An 18,623-nucleotide genomic window follows, 5' to 3' on the forward strand; every position below is an offset into this window, starting at 1 on the left:
ACTTGTTAAGGGAAGTTAATTTTGACTTGTTACTTTGGTGGTGTTCACATATGGCTGTGTAGTGGATCATTATTTTTCAAAAGATACCCCGTATTAAACATCTGTAGTATCCCCACATCACGGCACCTAACAGTACTAACCTGCCTCTGTGGGACCTCAGCCATATCCAGCTGACTTGCCAAGTTCATACCTGACAGGGTGAGTTTGGATTGTGAAAAGGCAGGTAAAGATACTAGAAAAAAGATAGAGACACAGAATAGAGTCACAAGGGAAATACAGTGAGTAAAAAACACCCCCAATTTATTCTTGAACATTCTTATACACCCCAATCAAAAAGGGGGAAAATTGGAAAAGACTTCTTTGTAATGATACAAGGAATAACAGACTTCTTTACTTAATTCTCCAAACATTTAGTAACCATGTCTTAAGATCCCTCTTAATTAGATAAGATATCCATGCCTTAGAACAAACTTCCTATTGTAGTCACACTTTAGACCTTTAGGTCTTATGACTTTGACCTTGGAATAGTAAGAATAGTTTTGAAATCTGTGACCTTAAGTCAAGATTAATCAATGCCATAGTTATGGACTCTGACACTCCCCCCTTCTAAATTTCATTAATACCTATTCTTGCCACAGGACGGAAGATTGTGTTTGTCTTAGGTTGTCTTCTTTCAGCCTTACCTGACATTGGAACACACATTACATCATGTGTGACCTGTCTTAGGTGTCCTGGAGGCAAAAAGATCTTACCTGTCTTTGACTACCAGCCTCTGTAACAAAAAAAGGTTAGCACCTCTGAACTAACATTTCATCAAGAGTTAACAAACAAACTTGATAATGCTAATCAAAACATATGCTTTTATGACTACAATAACTCCCATTAAAGGAATAAAGATGATCAAAATGAAATGGCTTTTTTAAATTGGTCTAGGATGTCTCCAATTGTTTTAGCTGTATTAAAATCTACATCTGCCATTTTAATTACACTGTATCTAAAACTCCTTAGCATCTTGTCAAGTTCCTATCAGAATGAGTTCTATTTTTATTTATAAACACTTACATAACAAAGATTGCAAACAATAATTTAAGTATGATCATTAACAATAGACATATGATTTGCTACATTACATTCATAATAACAATAAAATGTTTTCTGGTGGGTACAGTCTGGCACTACAATGTGGGGTTACCACAGATAGGATAGTACAATGTCCCAACAGTGACACATTTTCACCTGACTTCCACTAAGGTCACTCAGATGAAAGTGACAACCAAAACTCATGGTGTATTCACTTTATCTGAAAGAGCAACTAGCTCCTCTACCACATCAGTTCAGGTCCCACAAGCCATCAGATTAAGAAATCTAATTCAGTGCAGAACTTGTCAAGCTTCCCATTAATTGTTTGTGCAAATCTCTCCCATTTCTCAGATTAATTGTTTGATCAGTCTATATTGCTTGGTGCATTTTCTGTATAATTTGCTTCAGTCCTTGCTCTCTCTGCTTATACTCTATCCACTTAGTCATGCTTTCTAAGCCACTGAAACGCTTCATCTCTGTTGTATGGTGTTCTTTATCTTCTTTCAGTTCTCCTAAGAGTTTTGAAATCTGTCCTGTAGGATTTCTGACCAAACTTGAAAAATTCAAGGATTCTTGGTTACCCTGCAACTCTTCAACTTGACATTGGAAATGTTTTATAAGTACCTCTTGAGTTGTAATCTTGCTATTTAGGCTGACTACTTTGGAGGAGGATTTTCTAAAGCATTTTGGCAAAGGAGTCTATTTCCCTCTGGTGAGATGCTTTGAAGGTATCAATGTATGAGGCAGTGCCAGCCTAGACACTTTTAATGGAGTTTGAAAATAGCTGTTTTTATGCTTCAGATTCCATCCTCAGCTTATTTCTATTTGAAAACAATGTGTCCATCTATTTTTTAAATCTGCAGATTTCTCATAAAATCTCTGAAATACGAGAATCAGTAAAGGTGTGCTGGTGGATCTTCAAGCAGACACTAACATGATCCCACAACCAGAGGAAGGTGTGACCTGAAACCTGGCCAAGCAAATCCACACTATGGCCCTGAGTCACCGAAGCCATTCTGAGCAGGGCAGGGAAGAGAGTGAGTGGGAAGTGGGGGACAGAAGAGTGAGGCCTATGCTGATACTCCATCACATATCCCAGGCATACATGTACACACCACTCACACCTGCACAAGCATGACAGACTCAGAGATGCAAAGACATTGTTGGCAATTAAGAAGCACCAAAAGATGCTGAAGGATCCCAACAGTCTCCATGTCCTTGGGGTGGCTGTGCGACCTCTTCTAGGAGTAAGTTGTCCAACATAAAGCAGCACACCTGATGAGCACAGCAATAAGAGGACTTTCATCCATAGAGGGGAAAGTAGGATGATGGGATGACATGGAGTTCATCTCTCCTTCTGAAGTGAAGAGCCTGAGCCTAACCTTAGCAAAGCAGGGGCTCTTGCCTTGGCTTCAGTCCCCAGTCAGTCAAGCAGTCTGGAAACAGCCTCAGGGACATCTAGGAAAGCATTTTAGGCCTAAAGAGTAAAGGTTCTTATTAGTGCAGCCCAATCATAGCATAACAAATTCACCCAGGGAGTTATCTAAAAGCCTCAGGCCCCAGGACTCACATATAGGGTTTGGCAGGACACCCCTGGGCAGAGTGTCCAGTCCACTGTGTTCTCAGGGGTCTGAAGGGATGGCCTAGGATTGAACTTGGGGATTGACAGGCTGGTACTAGACCCAGTAGTGACTGCTGCCTCAGCTGACAAAGGGGCCTCAGAAGAGGCTGGGGGACCAGGACTGGCTGTCCCAGAAGTGAAGGGTGATTAGGTAGGGGAAGTAATGGTTATGGTTTGCAAGTTTGGTCTGGGCCCAGAAGGACCTCAGGGGCTTCTTTGGGCCCATGAGGGGCTGTTTAGGTAGGTGTGATTGCTCTGGGCTAAGATGAGGGCACTTCTGTTGTTGTGACTGTCTAAGGCTCAGCAGGACAGACTTGGGAGGGCTACTTTGCTCTGGGCCTTCTATCCATTTCTGGGGCTGATTGGGGCCCACCAGTGACTGCTGGGGGCCGCTAGACTGGCCCACAAGGGATCTATGGGGCTGGCTCTGATGACTTGGTGCCAAGAGTGCCTGTTAGGGACAGCAGCACAGGCCAGAAAGGCAGCTGGAAGGATGACAACGTGGATGCAAGGTGAGAGTCCAAGGGGGCTGGCAGTGTGGACACTGGACTGTGGGGGCTGGCAGTGCTGTCCTGAGGCAGCCCTACAGGGCTGGTCATAGAGACACAGTGTGGTCCATGACACCAAAGGTCTGCAACATGGTCAGTAGAGACCAGCAGCGAGGACACAAGGTCAACAGGGACCGAAGTAGATCGTGATACCATGGAGTCTCGATGGGCCACAGGTGCTGCCTGGAGCTGCCAAGAGTGGTCTGAGGGACTGAGCCAGGCATGAATGCTGGGTCTGGCTGCCTGGGCTGGCAAGGCTGTCTCAAGCCTAGATGTGATCCATGTAGCCGAGCATGCATGCTGACCCAGTGGTGGCCACTGTGACTAGCAAGGCCCTGGTGCTGGCTGGACTGGCTGGGTTTTTGCTGCTGGTAGTGGTGGGCTGGGCAGTTCTGGTTCCAGGGGCTGCTTCGGAGTGCCCCCTTCTGGGGAGCACACCTGCTGGGAGGGCTGCAGTGGGACCTTCCTAGTCCCTTCATCGCAAGTGGGCTTTGCATCCTGCCTGTTTTCACTCAGCTCAGCAAATGGGCAGTTTTCTTACTCTCAGGGCTCCTTGACAAGGCGCTGATCCCATTTCTCCTTCTGCTCATGGGGCTTCAGAGCCATGTCCTTCTCCAGGGCCTCCAGAGTGCTGAAGCTGTCTATAGCAAAGCCATCAGTAACCTCCTCCTGCTGCGAACTGGACTCATGGTGGCAGCAACGCTGGGGGGCACGCAGATGCATAGGGCGCTTAGGCGGCACATCATGGAATCCCGAGTTCTCCTTGTCAGCACTGAGCTCCAGCTAGTCACCCTACTATGGGCTCTGCTCATGGGCTTCGCGGGCGGGTTCCCGACGCGGGCCTCAGTCTCGCTGTGCACGATCGTGGAATTGGCAGGATCTTGGCCTCCAAGATGGCGCCGAGGCTGTGACCTTGATGCCCAGCACAGCCTGCTATCCTGAGCCACCGGGCAGGGTGGGGCACCGCGCTGGCTTTTTTTAAAGAATAATGGGATGCTAAGAATCATATATCATATACACATTTACATGATAGATGGGATACATTTTAGATGTCACAGTACCCATTCATTCTAAAGTTTCTCTGGTGGTTTTCTGTTTGAATCTTAAAAAGAGAGCAGTATGCTGAAATTTCCCTCTGCTATTGTATTAGGACAAACCTGACCATCTGCGTCCATTCTATCTTTGAGGTCCCGTTTACTTTGTGGTCTCTTGGTCACTAGCCTACAAGAACAAAGAGATATAAGCAGAAGTAGAGAACTTTAAGTGGCGTTTATACACAGTGAAAATATTCTTCTAGAGCAGGTTGAATGAGGCAGCTCAACTGTAGTTCAGAGTAAATGAGATGGAAAGGATGGGGACAGTGGCCCAGGTATCACGTAATTTGCATTAAATAGCTTATTCCTATCATAAAGCTCCTCATACAAGTCTCAGTTATCATCTGTAGAAGCACAGTCCTATCATAAATCTACTAGCACAATGTGTAATTATCATTTGGAGGACAGGGGAAAAGCTTCTGCACGGAATTGTGTCAAGGGTCATAGTAGAGAGAAATCAGACACTAGGGCCTAGAGACAGTCTCCAAATAAGGTCAGGTAGAGAAAAGGATATATTCCACCAAGAAGAGAGATGCTAGGGAGTCTTCCATGTTGCCAAGCTCAGAGAGAGCTGCCAGACCATGGAAGTCTTCTACCTCCAGCCAGCAGGACCTACCAGAATCTGTCCAAGTTTTTTTTAATATATAAAACTGGAGCCCCAAAGCTTGAAGTATATGCATTTATGTTTTATTATGTATTTTTGGTGACTCATTTCCTTTATGGCTGTCTTAATCTGTTTGATTCAGCAATGTTCAGATTCGAATGGAACAGATATCAGCAGAGCAATGGCACCTTGGTTTGGGGCCCCGTTCTCTTGGTAGATTTACTTCCATCATTTCACTATCAGAATGTGTTTATTGCTTCCAGTTAGGTTTGTTTCTTGGAGAAAACAGACAGTTGGATATAGTTTTTTTAACCTAGTCCAACATCAATTGTATCATTATTGCTGAATTGGAGTCATATTAGATTTTAATAATGCTTATTAATTTCTACAATTTTCTGGGGTTTCTTGGGGTATTAGATTGATGTGTGTTTACCTTTTCCCTTACACTCCTACTACATTTTAATTTCTGGCTTATAGCATTGGACATACTGATATTTCCTTTCCTGATAATAATTATTCATCTATTCTTCTCATGGCATTAGCGTTTGTCTGAGCTTTCATGACTGAGATTATCTTTCTTTCTTTTGTGTGCAGAGTATGTAGTATCTTCTGTAGTGCTGTCTTCATGATCATAAACTGCTTTAGTTTCTGATTTTCTTGTAAAGTTCTTATTTCTCCCTCAGTTTGAAATACAATTTTGCTGGACATAGCTATCATTTTGACTATTACTGCTATTAGGGTCTGAAAGATATTATTCCATGTTTTTCTCATCCTTAAAATGTTGAAGTGGAGTTCAGGTGTTATTCTGATATGTTTCCCTTTTTAGTTGAGTTGGCAATTTTCCATTATGTCTTTTGACACTGCTTCTTTACTTTGTATATAGATTCTATGACATTGAGAGGTTCTTCTTTAGTGATATCTATTTGGAAAACTAAATACCTTTTTGTATTACCACTTTTTTCAAAATATGGAGTTTTCTGTTAAAATTCACTCAATATTTTTCCGATGACATTAGTTTTTAATCTTAGCTCTTCTGTGTTTTATGATTCTTGCTATTGGTGTCTTCATCATATGCTAGGATTCTTTGACATTATACTCATGATAATATTTTTAACAAAGGACCTTTCAGTGGTTTGTGCTTTCTGTTTCAACCTCAATCGAGTATATTATTTCTTCCAATTTATTGAGTATTATTATAATTTCTTTGTTCTGTGCAAAAGGAAATGTATAGGTACAGGACCCCTAAGACCAAGTTCTCAGCACAAAGGAGATTTATTTCTCCCTGAGAAACAGAGGGTAAGAAAAAGACAAAAGACAGGAGATAAAGGATGATTGAGAATGGAGAATGTAACCAGGAAAAAGGCACAGAAGTATATGTCCTGGGGGGAAATGAGACTGCCTCTTGATAGAGAGACAGACATAGCACATAGGAAAGTGGCAGTTTATAAATCTAGAAACCCAGTGTTAGTATGAGGTGCTTAAGCTTAAAGAACATACTAATAAGGCAAACCAATGAGGGCTTTTGAGTGCTGGATTTTGATACTTCGATAGCTGGACCCTGGAAGTCAGTCTGAGGAGGAGGGATTGGCCAAAATAAGAAAAAAGACCTTGGTGGTTACATTTAGGAATGTAATCTGATAATTTTAGCAAAGGGAGAGGCAATTGGGGAGATGGGCAATGCCTGCCAGAGCATCATGGCTGAGTGGGATACGGTCTCTTCACTGTATACTATATTTGATACATTGAAATTTACAATTAACATTCCAATTGTGTTTTCCCCCTATTCACTTATTCTACCATGTTGCCGATTATTTTATCCATCTTGTTTATATTTGCCTATATGTCACTAGTCTTCCTCCCTATATCATTGACTAAAAAAATAATTGTTTGAGTCTTTTGTGGTAATTCACCATTTTATGTGTGTGTTTTTTTGAAATCTTCCTCCAACATTTATCTATTTCAAATCTTTGACTTGAATCCTTGAATTAATTATGATACTTTGGGGGCATAATATTTTTTTGGTTTGATTTTTTATGATCTTGTGTTTCTGTGATGTTATATCTGCTTTTTAAGTACCTGTTTGGAATTGAGGCTTTTGTAAATTTAGCAACCTACATTCAAGTGTTCACTTCCCACAATCACTCAGCTTTAAGGTACTTGGACCAGCAATGTTACATAGTCTGTAACACAATTGTTCCCACCAATGTCTACAAAATAGATGTTCAAAAGTGATTTAATCAGAATATGGACATAAATATTTACCATTTTTTACATGGGAGCACCATGTATACCCTGCTAAAAGCATTAAGCTTTGTTCATTGATATGAAATATAAGGCAGATATTGTTGACACAAAACTATATCCAACATTAGAGTGGAGGAAGGTTTCTTAGTCTCTACAATTGGAAATCAGATATAGAGATTTCAGGAGATATGGTTTATTCCCCAGAACAAAGAGAACAAATATCACAATTCCCTCCTTTGAAGGTACTAAATAGGTGGGTTTTAGTAAGTAAAGTTCATGTGTATAAATGTGTATATGTATATTCATGTATGAGTCACTGACTGTGTATGTATGTGGATATGTGTGCATAAGTGTATATGTGTATGTGGGTGCAGGTGCAAGTGGGGATATATGCATGTGTGGTTGTGTATTTATGAGAGGCAGAGATATGAAATAGAAGATAGACTGGGGAAAAATATAATAGGAAAAGGAAGGAGACATGGCAAAGATTTGTTCATGTGGTTAAAACTTATGATATACTAGAAAAGCATGGGTTTTAAGAAAAATATCTACAATGAATTTGCATCAAGAAAACAATTTTAGGGCCAGTACAGAGGCACAGATAAAGATTCATGGGACTAGACTCAAATATAGGTTAAAGTTACTTATACAAGAAGCAGATGGCTGCTGCAGGTCCCCACTCTAAATATTCCCACAGGCTGCTCCCCGTGGCCCAACTGTACACAAGAGAGAGCCAACTGCCGAGACCCCAGACCTAAACTCCCTCTCCATCATGTCTGCACCTGTGACCACACCCAAACAGGAGTGGTCAGTGCTAAAAATGCAGGAAGGTGGATATCTTACTACAATTCCCCTTTTAATCTAAAGAAAAATTTAGGCTAGATACAAAACTATATGCAAACATAGCAAATATCAAGTATGCTCTGTGAGAAGGAAAGGTAAAAATAAACACATCTAAGACCTATTGCCAGTGAAGCAGAAAGTTACAGGGAAAGGTAACAATAAGGATGAAATTAAAAATGAGGAAGATCTGGATTTTAGAGAAAACAGACTTAAGAAAAGAGTAGTCCTAGATTTTTGGTTTCTTCTGTCTTAAACCAGTGGTCTATTGATATGAGACAGAAACTGTAAATTTTATTTAAACAACATGTTTGGATTTGGAGAACGAGGGTCAAGTCCAACTCCAAAGCCAGGTTTGTTTTTTATGTGAATAGAGACTGTGACAGTTCTTGGAAGCAGGGAAACCTAAGACAAGAGTTTAGTATAAACGATATACTTTGTATGATGGTTCTTTCTGGATAGCTATCCTTTCTTCTTTAGGCATCTACACATTTGGTGTATATTTGCTTTTTGAAGATGGGTTTTCCTGTAAAGACAAGAACAAAACACTCCCCCTACCTTTGTGAGTTCTCCATACAAGTTGTAGGATATACCTTGTTGGATGACCTATCATTTCTCCTCATCAAGAAGTTTTTCCTGTTAAAACAGGATCTTGATCAACTTTGATAGTATCCAAAGCTTTTCTTCTCCTGTAGAATCAAAGGCAAAGCATCTACCCCATTGTAACACATATTCAGCTTTCCAAACTGAGGTCAATACACAATTGAAGTACAATGGCTGAGTTAGTTCAGAAGTTTTTTCTATTGTCTAGTGTCTTTCTGTGGCTTTTTTTCCTGTCTCATAAGAATTACAAAATTTTAATGTTAGTAAAGCATTATGTAATCTGTATTCGTGTGGACTTTGTTCTCCCTGCCAGTTTATAGAGAATTTCCTTTTAAGTGCGATTAGATCTCTCATCCACTGCTTCCCCTGTAGGATTGTGTGGTATACAAGTTATATGCTTTATGTTATAAACTTTTAAAAAACTGTTTCATTTTGCTGGAGACATGTGCTGGAGCACTGCCAGCTTTAATTACCACAGGTATACCCATAATAGTCATTGCCTCTAATAGTTATGTAATAACAGAATCAGCCTTGTCAGAGCCCACAGCAGTGGCCCAGTGAAACCCAAAATGTGTCTATTGTATGGTGCATATATCTCAATTTCCCAAGTTCCACAAATAGAACACATCCACTTGACAGATTTCATTTCTATGTTACCTCTATGGGTGCTACCTGCTGGTAAACTAGTTTGGTTATAGAAGGAACAATTAAGACACTTTTTTTTTTTACTGTTTTCTTAGCTTGTGGCCAAGTGAAGGAAAAATCCTTTTTTAAACCTTTGTTATTCACTAGGTGTTTTTATGAAATTCTGAGGCCTCCAGCACACTTCCAATTAATAAATGATCAATTTCATCATGGCCTTGTGCTAGAGGACCTGGCAGGCCCATATGGGATCTCATGTGTGTTATATATAGGATGAGGACTATTCCTGATTGTTTCTTGTGATTGTATACACAATGAAGTTAATTCTATATCATCAGGAATAAATTCAGTAGTCTCAATGTGTAAGACAACGCTCTCTGCATATTGAGTCGACAACTATATTGAGAGGTTTTGTAAAATCCATAATTACCATGAAAATGGCATACAACTCTGCTTTTTGTACAGAATTATAAGGACTTTGAAATACTTTACTTATAATTCCTGATTCATGTACTGCCCTACCTGATTTGTTTGCACCAGTGTAGAATGTAGGGACTCCAGAGATGTGTGTTTCTCTTACAATGCATGGAAAGATCCATACCGTTTTCTTTTTTTCATACATTTTTATTTTAATTTTAAATAGCCTGTTTTACATATCAATCCCAGTTACCTCTCCCTCCCCTCCTCCCGCACCCCCTATCATCCCCCCCCATCCTCCCACCATATTGCCAATTCCTTCCACATAGGGAATATCTAGAGCTGTCATTTCACTCAGGGCAGGGTCCAGGCACTCCCCTAAGAGTCCAGGCTGAGAGAGCATTCCTCTTTGTGTTATGGACACACGATGTCTGTGGACACACTGATCCACTGCTCAGGACCCCATAGGTTGCCCAGGCCTCCTCACTGACTCTCACACTCAGGGGGGGGCTGGATCAGTCCCATGCTGGCCTTCCAGCTGTCAATCTGGGGTCCAAGAGCTCTCCCTTGTTTGGATCAGCTGTCTCTGCTAGTTTTGCCAGCCCATTCTTTGCCAATTTGCTCATCGCTTCTCTCTCTCTCTCTGTGTCTCTGGGTTCCTTGGGTTCAGTTCAGTGTTCAACTGTGGCTGTTGCCTCTGCTTCCATCAGTCACTGGATGAAGGCTCCAGGATGGTTATAGACATCAAGTTCATTATCAGGAATGGGCATTCGGGGTTGTCTCTACACTGTTGCTTAGCTTGCTGATTGGTGTCTTCCCTTTAGATCACTAGAGGTCACAATGGTGTCTGATCTGTCTTCTAACCTCTGATTCCCTCTCCCCCCTATCCTACCCCCCCTGAATCAGTTTATTGTTTTCTTGATTTACATATGATTCTAAACATTTAATATTCTCATACTTAGATAGTATCTGAATGGAATGTAAACTGCCTTCCAGAAATAATGTTCTATCTTATAGCTTGTCATTAGTCTCTGACATGGAATGAATTCATTCTGCTAGTATTTCAATCTTAAGTTCTAGTCTTTGTATTTTATTTGCCAAATATTCAGACATGGAACAATTTTTTTTTCGGTAATTATCTCAATGTTATGCTCCATTTTTTTTATTCTCTGTGTTGAGTCTTTAGACATGGAACACATTTTCTTGATAGTATTTCAATGTTAAGTTCCATGTCTTCTATTTTATTTGTCAAGTAACTAGACATGGAACAAATTTTTCCTGTTTTTTGGTCATTTTTGTGTTTCATATTTTGCATTCTGTTTGTCAGATATCCATTGTCCTTTTTCTCTATGTTCTCATTATTTGTCTGTAAAATCTGTATGGTTTCTTTAAATTCCTTATTTTTCACTCTATTCTCAAACCCTTTCTTTAAGGATAGTATATGGATTTTGAAACAAATTGCCATCATTAAGAATAGTTGTATTTCAGGTAGGTCAGAAACGTCTTCAAAAATTCCATTCATATAGAAACAAAAAGATTCCTAACTTACTGCATTGTAAGGTATAAAGTAGTTAATCTTATTTATTATTGTTAACTTAAAATATAAAGAATGAAGTAATTGCCTTCAGTATATTCTTTGTCCTGGAACTTTGATGTTCACTTTTACTTGTAGATCTCAACTTCTAGTAACTGTGGCTGGCCAGCAGGTGGCAAAGGTGTACTGCCAAATAGAATCCAGCAGCAGGATGGTCCCCTGGTCCGAAGTGGAACCTGTGAATTCTAAGCAACTCTCAATAAATTCAAAACATGTGAGATTTTGTAAAAAGGAGGAGGAAAACTAACCTCACCCAAACCGTGGGCACCCACGGAAATGGCAAGTACAGGGAACTGAGTGATCACCGTGGTAGCATCACTGGTGGACATGTGTGTAATAGTGGGATGAAACAGTATCAGAACAATCAAATCAAAATCGTGTCCATGTGTGCGCAGCGGTGAAACTGCAGCGACCACTGCACCAGCTCCTAGGAAAGGAGGAACGGAGCAGGTGCTCAATGGGGGTGGTGTGCATGTGCAGGTAAGTCGTAGTGCTGGCAGCAGTGGGAGGTACCAGGGCCGAGTGCCCTAGCAGGGGGATGGGACTAAGCAACTGCAGCACAGACAGTCTGCCAGCGGAGTGAAAACTAGTGGAAGCCAGATGGGGAGGCATGGATAAAGACTCACGGGACTAGGCTCAAATATAGGTTAAATATAATTTATTTTGGGGGAAAGTCACTTACACAAGAAGCAGATGGACCCAACAAGTTTCCACTCTAAAGATCCACACGGGCTGCTATCTGTGACCCAACCAAATGCTACAGAACTACCTTCCCCAGACCTAAACTTATGTCTGCACTTGTGTCAACTCCTAAACTGGTATGGTCAGTGATACAGGTGTGGGCTGGGTGCATATCTCACTGCAGGGCAGCAAGATGGTTCACATGCCAAACATAATTGATATTAAGCCTGATGTCAACCCTGAGGTTGAACCCCAGAAACGACAAAGAAATGGACATTTAAGTCCAAGCTGTCCTCTGACTTCCACAATTATACCATGTCACATGTGCATCTAGAAACATGCACTCACATGCACACAAATGCACACACACATGAACACAGAAAATATAATTAATTAACTAAAATGTAACAAAATGTAAAAGAAAACACAAAAGAAATGGACACTGGTAAGGAGGGAGTACTAAAGTCCTTAGATACTAGAAAAAAGCAAAAATCACTCTTTCCTAGACCTTTCAAAGTGAAAGACATTTTGTCATTATGACTTCAGTTCAAAGAGTCTCATGATGGGCATCAGAACTCCAGAACTTCAAAAACTAAATTCCTCATATTCAAGCAACAGAGTTTGCGATAGTGTGTAACAGAAGGAATAGAAAGATAATAATGAGTTCTCCTTTGCATTTTTGTATAATGTTTTTCCATAACAAAAGACATAGAGACATAGAAACAGTTGTATTTTGCCTGGTTCTGAAAACTGTTTTGTCAGTATTTCAGACATTCTGGCTTCAGGAAGAAGGAGAAGTGTGCAGGTCAGGGCTGTTGCAGGCAGATGGTGAGCCTCACAGAGGAAGTTTTTGATGGAGGTTGAATCACTGTGGGAGGAATGTAATAATGCTGGAAACAGTAATAATCTCCCATGTCTTCAGCCTGAATATTGCTGATTGTGAGAGTGAAATCTGTCCCAGACCCACTGCCTGTGAAGCGATCAGGGACCCCAGTGTGCCGAGTGGATGCCCAGTAGATCAGCAGTTTAGGTGCTTGTCTTGGTTTCTGCTGGTACCATGCTAGGTAGTTCTTCTGGTTTTTACTGTATAAAAGATTCTGACTGGACTTGCAGCTGATAGTAACCTTCGCCCCGACTGACTCAGAGAGGAAGGATGGAGACTGAGTCATCACGGTATCTGAACAGGCACCTGCAAACAGGAATATATGATGAAGATGCATAATAGCAAACACAGAATACTGTAAAAGTAGAAATTTTTATTAATATCCTTGTAATGTCATTTTGTCAGAGTGTATCTCTTACACAATAGTGTGAAACATATTGTGTCCTATAACTCATTGTAAATTTCTCACCAGACACCCAGAGCAGCAGGAACATGAGGACCTGGGTCTGTGATTCCATCTTGACGCCCATGCCTGTCTGATGAAACTCTGGTCTCACTTCAAAGGTCTGAATTATAAACACTGAACAGCTGGGCTGGGCTGTAGGGGCTCATGCAAAGCAGTCAGCAAATTTATAAGGAAATGTCTCAGCACTGTGGGTGAATGGCTGGTGTCAATCAACAGACAAAAATACTCTCACAGGGAGTGTAAGCAAACACTGAATGATATCTGCTTTCAGCTCGCAAGCATAACTCTATTAGGTACTCTAACCACAAATTTGGGTTAAAATCTAAGACATGCTTAATGAAGTTTGCTTTTGCAGAAATGTCAGGAAAGCTATCTCAGATTAACAGAAACAGAGAAATGGAAAAAATATGTCCAACAATTCAAAACAAAAAAATAGAGAAGAAAGCAGCAATAAAAGAAAGGAAGGGTTGAGGGATGAAGAGAGAAAAAATATGAGAGAGAGAGACAAAGGGAGACTATGAGGCTATTTTTTCATTATTATCTATCTGTAAAGTTACTTATACTGAAGGCAATGAAAATGGGGCTCCATATGAAACAAGAGACAGAAATACAAAGAACAGCCCAAATTCACTCTGTGGAAATCCTTTGGAACATTAATTTAAGATTGAGATGAAAGAAGCCTTATCTCAAAGCAAAAGTAACCTACCACATACTAACAATTAACCTCCCCACAACTTCAGGGAACTGAAATAGGACTCTAAATTTGAGGAAATAGAAGGGGAATAAAAAAACTTGATTTTCTCAAGAAAACATGGATGGGGCTGGAGAGTTGGCTCAGCCATTATAGACTAGGCTCACAACCAAAACTATAAGAACTTATGGCTAAGTGTGTCTATTCCAAAAATGCATATTCTAGGACATTATGAAAATTAGCAGTATTGAAACCAGATTAAGATTATCTTTCTGACAGAGTGAACAGGTAAAAATCTTTCCAGAAAATGGTGCAGCAATCCTAAATCAAACAATTTTAGGAAGACCAGCAGACAACATCAGAGGTTGTTCGCATTCAAAGGAGGAAAAATGTTTAAATAAGAATGAAAATCAATAGCAATAAGACAAAACACAGGACATGTCTGAACTTTAGGTTGCTGAACTTTGAAAGTACATATAAGAATCAAATTATAATCCAGTATTATGTATAAAGTACAAGAAGTAGGAAAATAGATAAATGAAGCCGAATCTGAGTATCACATATATAATCACAGAAATGGAGAAACAGAAGCAGGAGGATTATGCATCTGAGGTCAGTCTGAAGTACAAGTTCTAGGTCAGTCTAATCTATACATAGAGACAATCGCTCAAAAATGTACCACATTAGCTAAATAGTTACAAGACAACTCATGGCTTTCATATCCAAAGCAAAGTAATTATCTGCTGTTAACATTTTAACATTAAGCCAAGAATATTAATAAGTATTAAATATGCATTTAAGTAACATGAATTTCCTATTTCATTTGCATTATGTGTATAAAGATGTACATCTACTTTTCATGTACAAAATGATGCATTATTTCTGATAAGCATAATCATATCTCCTCTGTAAAATGCTAACACACCATTCTAAAGGGAAGAAAATAGTATGTAAATTAAGGAAGTTCCCAAACTCAAGGTCAGTGTCTAACAAGTTGTGCTGTGCTCCACGATCTTTGCTAAACTCTGTACTTTGCTTTGTGACAGCTACAATGAGATCAGATTCTGCTTTCATGTCACTGACCGCTCCTCATTCAGATTGGACCCATGAAGACTGGGATCTTACAAATGCAAAGTCTGGATCAGTTAAACATGTGTTTACACTGTATGTAGGGGAAGAGCAAAGAGACAAAGAGAACAACATTTCCATGTTCTTTTATGCATAATAGAAAAACTAACAGATATTCCTTAGTTACTGTTTCTCCCACAAATCCAATTTCCACTCTGGTGCATTAGATTCTTTGGTATGGGATTAAAAGTGAACTAACTACAACCTACTGGATAAAAATAATGGAGATTAACTTGCCCACAGCTTTGGAGCCAGGAAGTCTGATGTTAAGGAATTTGAGCTCATAGGACACCACATCATCTTCCTTTGGCACCACTATGAATGAAAGTCCCAGGAATTCATAATTCATCCTCAAAATCAGCAGAAAGGAGAATGAGCATGTTGTCATTTATAATGGTGTAAAAGACACACAATCTGCATATATAGCTCTCTAGTTAAAACATAAACTTTCCTAGTTAAATGATACAACTGTTATCACATAATACTTATATTTGAAGCATCATAGAAAATGCCTGAAATTGTGTAAGAGGAAGAACAATAGAACAAGAAGTTACAGCTGTGCTATGTGACCCATGGGAAACACAGCTTCAGCCAGGAAAAAATCTTAAGGGTGTTTTTAGCTCCACCATCCTTAGCATGGCAACATGGAGCAGAAGAATAACCGTTATACATTCTCTTCTAATTGAATGAATATAATTAAAGATAAAGGACATTCCACAGAATCAATAACCTGTGTGTAAGTGAATCAATGCAATAGGGAAACAAATATTTTTATTAACAGGAGAAAGAACTTATACACAAGCTGGGAAGATGAGAAACATGGCAAGCTTCCAAGATTGAGAACTTTTGCTTTTGTTTCCTTTTATCCTCACCTGTACCCGTCCCCTGTCTACACCCCTTTTTGTGCGTGGACAGTATTGTGGGCTCACCCCACACCTGTGTTCTTGTGAAATTATTTGCTGACTTTAACATGATCTTTTGTGGCTTTTGGATGTATAAGCAAAAACATAAAAATAAATGATGGCAAAACAGAACAGAAAGAGCAAGCTGTATTTGCACCTAGAGGGAGTGCAACCTGATATGGCTGCTGTATACTTCAGTATTATGGAGGATTCTCAGGAAAACATGAAATTATCATATGATTTAACCACTCCTGCCATAGGTATATTCCTGAACAAATGTAAATCATCGTAAAATAGATATGCCTCCACATCCATGTTTATTGATGAACTATTTACCATAATGAGAATCAAAATATAACCGTGTGTCTATGAGTACATGAATGGATAATAAAAGGTACAAATGTGCAAAGAAACGTATTCATCTATAATAAAACTGAAATCAAATTAATGTGTTGATTTTCTTTTTGAGGCTTAACATATACATTTGTTTCAGTTAAGACTCATTGTGTTTTTGAATATAATACTCATTTAACTATGCTTGGGGATAGAGATCAGCAATTTTTCCTGGTTCAGGCTGACTAATAATAGTATTGAAATCTTCTATATCTTTGAGATTTCCCTTACTGTGCTTTCAATTAATAACTGGGAAAGTCATTGGATATAGTGGCACATGAGTGGCTGATTCAAGACATTGCTAAAGTCAAGGTACTTTTAAGAAATTTAGCCGGGCAGTGGTGGCACACGCCTTTAATCCCAGCACTTGGGAGGCAGAGGCAGGCAGATCTCTGTGAGTTTGAGGCCGGGCTAGACCGATAGCCTCCAAAACAATACAGAGAAACCCTGTCTCGTAAAAACCAAAAAAGAAAGAAAGAAAGAAAGAAAGAAAGAAAGAAAGAAAGAAAGAAAGAAAGAAAGAAAGAAAGAAATTTAGTGAGGACAGAGCCTACCCTCCCAGCAGGAGCCACACACCAAAGATTGCTGGTCTTCTCTTCCACCAAGACCAGCAACCAGGTACCTGGAACCCTGTATCCTGGCCTGCTTTCCAGTGCCTGGGGACTGAATGGGGACTGCTAGAGAGCCTCCCCTCCCAGCTGGAGCCTATGCACCCCAGATTCCTGGATTTTTCCACCCACGGGAAAAGGACTAGAACCAGGAAAAGGAGAACTACCAGAGTATTGGACCTGCTTGCACCCACCAAAAGGGATCTCCCCTAAACACCAGACCAGTAAGGGTCTCTTTCTTCAACCACTAGAAAAAGAGATGGGAAAGAGACAATACAAAAACACACTCAGCAACAGAAAAACAAATATGACACTGCTAGATGATAGAAACACCATATGAGCAAGACTCTGACATTCCAATGTAAATGAAGCAGAAGAGGATGACCTTAAAAACAACTTCATGAAAATGATAGAGGCCCTAAAAGAGAATATAGGAAAATTCCTCAAAGAACTGGAAGAAAAAACAAACCTAAAAAGGCAGGAAATGGAAGAAAAAAAAACAAACCAAAAAATGCAAGAAATGGAAGAAAAAAACAAACAGTGCAACAAATGGAAGAAAAGGCAAACCAAGAAATGCAAAAAGTGGAAGAAAGAACAACCCAAAAATTCATAAAAGGCAACAAATGGACGAAAAATAAACCAAAAATTGCAAGAAACAATTCAAACAGTGCCAGGGTTGAAAACTGAAATAGAGACAATAAAAAAAACATAATCTGAAGGGATATTGGAAATAGAAAAGCTGGACAATTGGTCAGGTGCTACAGATGCAAGAATAACCAACAGAATACAAGAGATGGAAGAGAGAATCTCAGGTGATAAAAATACACTAGGAGAAATGGATTCATCAACCAAAGAAAATCTGAAGTCCAACAAATCCCAATACAAAACATGCAGGAAACATGGGACACCGTGAAAAGACCAAACCTAAGAATAATAGGCATAGAAGAAAGTGAAGAAAGCCACCTCAAAGGGGCAGAAATCATATTCAACAAATTTGTAGAAGAAAACTTTCTCAACTTAAAGAAAGACATGCAAATTAAGGTACAAGAAGTTTACAGAACACCAAATAGAATGGACCACAGAAAATGTCCCTTCGCCACATAATAATCAAGACCCCAAATATACATAATAAAGAATTTTAAGAGCAGCTAAGGAAAAAGGTCAAGTAACATATAAAATCAAACCTATCAGAATTTCAGAATTACCCCTGAATTCTCCATGGAAACTCTGAAAGAAAGAAGGTCCTAGATAGATATTCTACCAACACTAAGAGACCATGGATGTCAGCCCAGATTACTATACCTAGTAAAGCTTGCAATCACTATAGATGTAGAAAACAAACAAGATATCCCATGACAAAACTAGATTCAAGCAATACATATCCACTAACCAAGCCCTACAGAAAGTTCCGGAAGGTAAACTCAAACCCAAGGAAGTTAACTACAACCAGAAAAACATAGGCATTAGATAATCCCATTTTACCAACAGCCAAAAGAAAAAAGGGGTGGAATTCCACACATGATTCCACCACCACCTAGCATTCCAAATCAAAGAGGAATGAGCAATCAATGGTCATTAAAATCC

At 39.7% G+C, this 18,623-nt stretch overlaps 1 pseudogene and 1 gene segment (V, D, J or C); both read right to left on the reverse strand.

The window, feature by feature from the left end:
- Positions 1 to 2,646: 2,646 nt before the first annotated feature.
- Positions 2,647 to 11,616, reverse strand: LOC101837605 (annotated as a pseudogene).
- Positions 11,617 to 12,759: 1,143 nt separating this feature from the next.
- On the reverse strand, positions 12,760 to 13,436 carry LOC110342000. The segment is given in 2 exon segments: positions 12,760 to 13,157; positions 13,321 to 13,436. Coding segments are annotated over 2 exon segments (444 nt in total).
- Positions 13,437 to 18,623: the final 5,187 nt, after the last annotated feature.

The sequence above is a fragment of the Mesocricetus auratus genome, unplaced genomic scaffold, assembly GCF_017639785.1.
Source record: "Mesocricetus auratus isolate SY011 unplaced genomic scaffold, BCM_Maur_2.0 Super-Scaffold_100676, whole genome shotgun sequence".
Taxonomy (NCBI): Eukaryota; Metazoa; Chordata; class Mammalia; order Rodentia; family Cricetidae; genus Mesocricetus; species Mesocricetus auratus.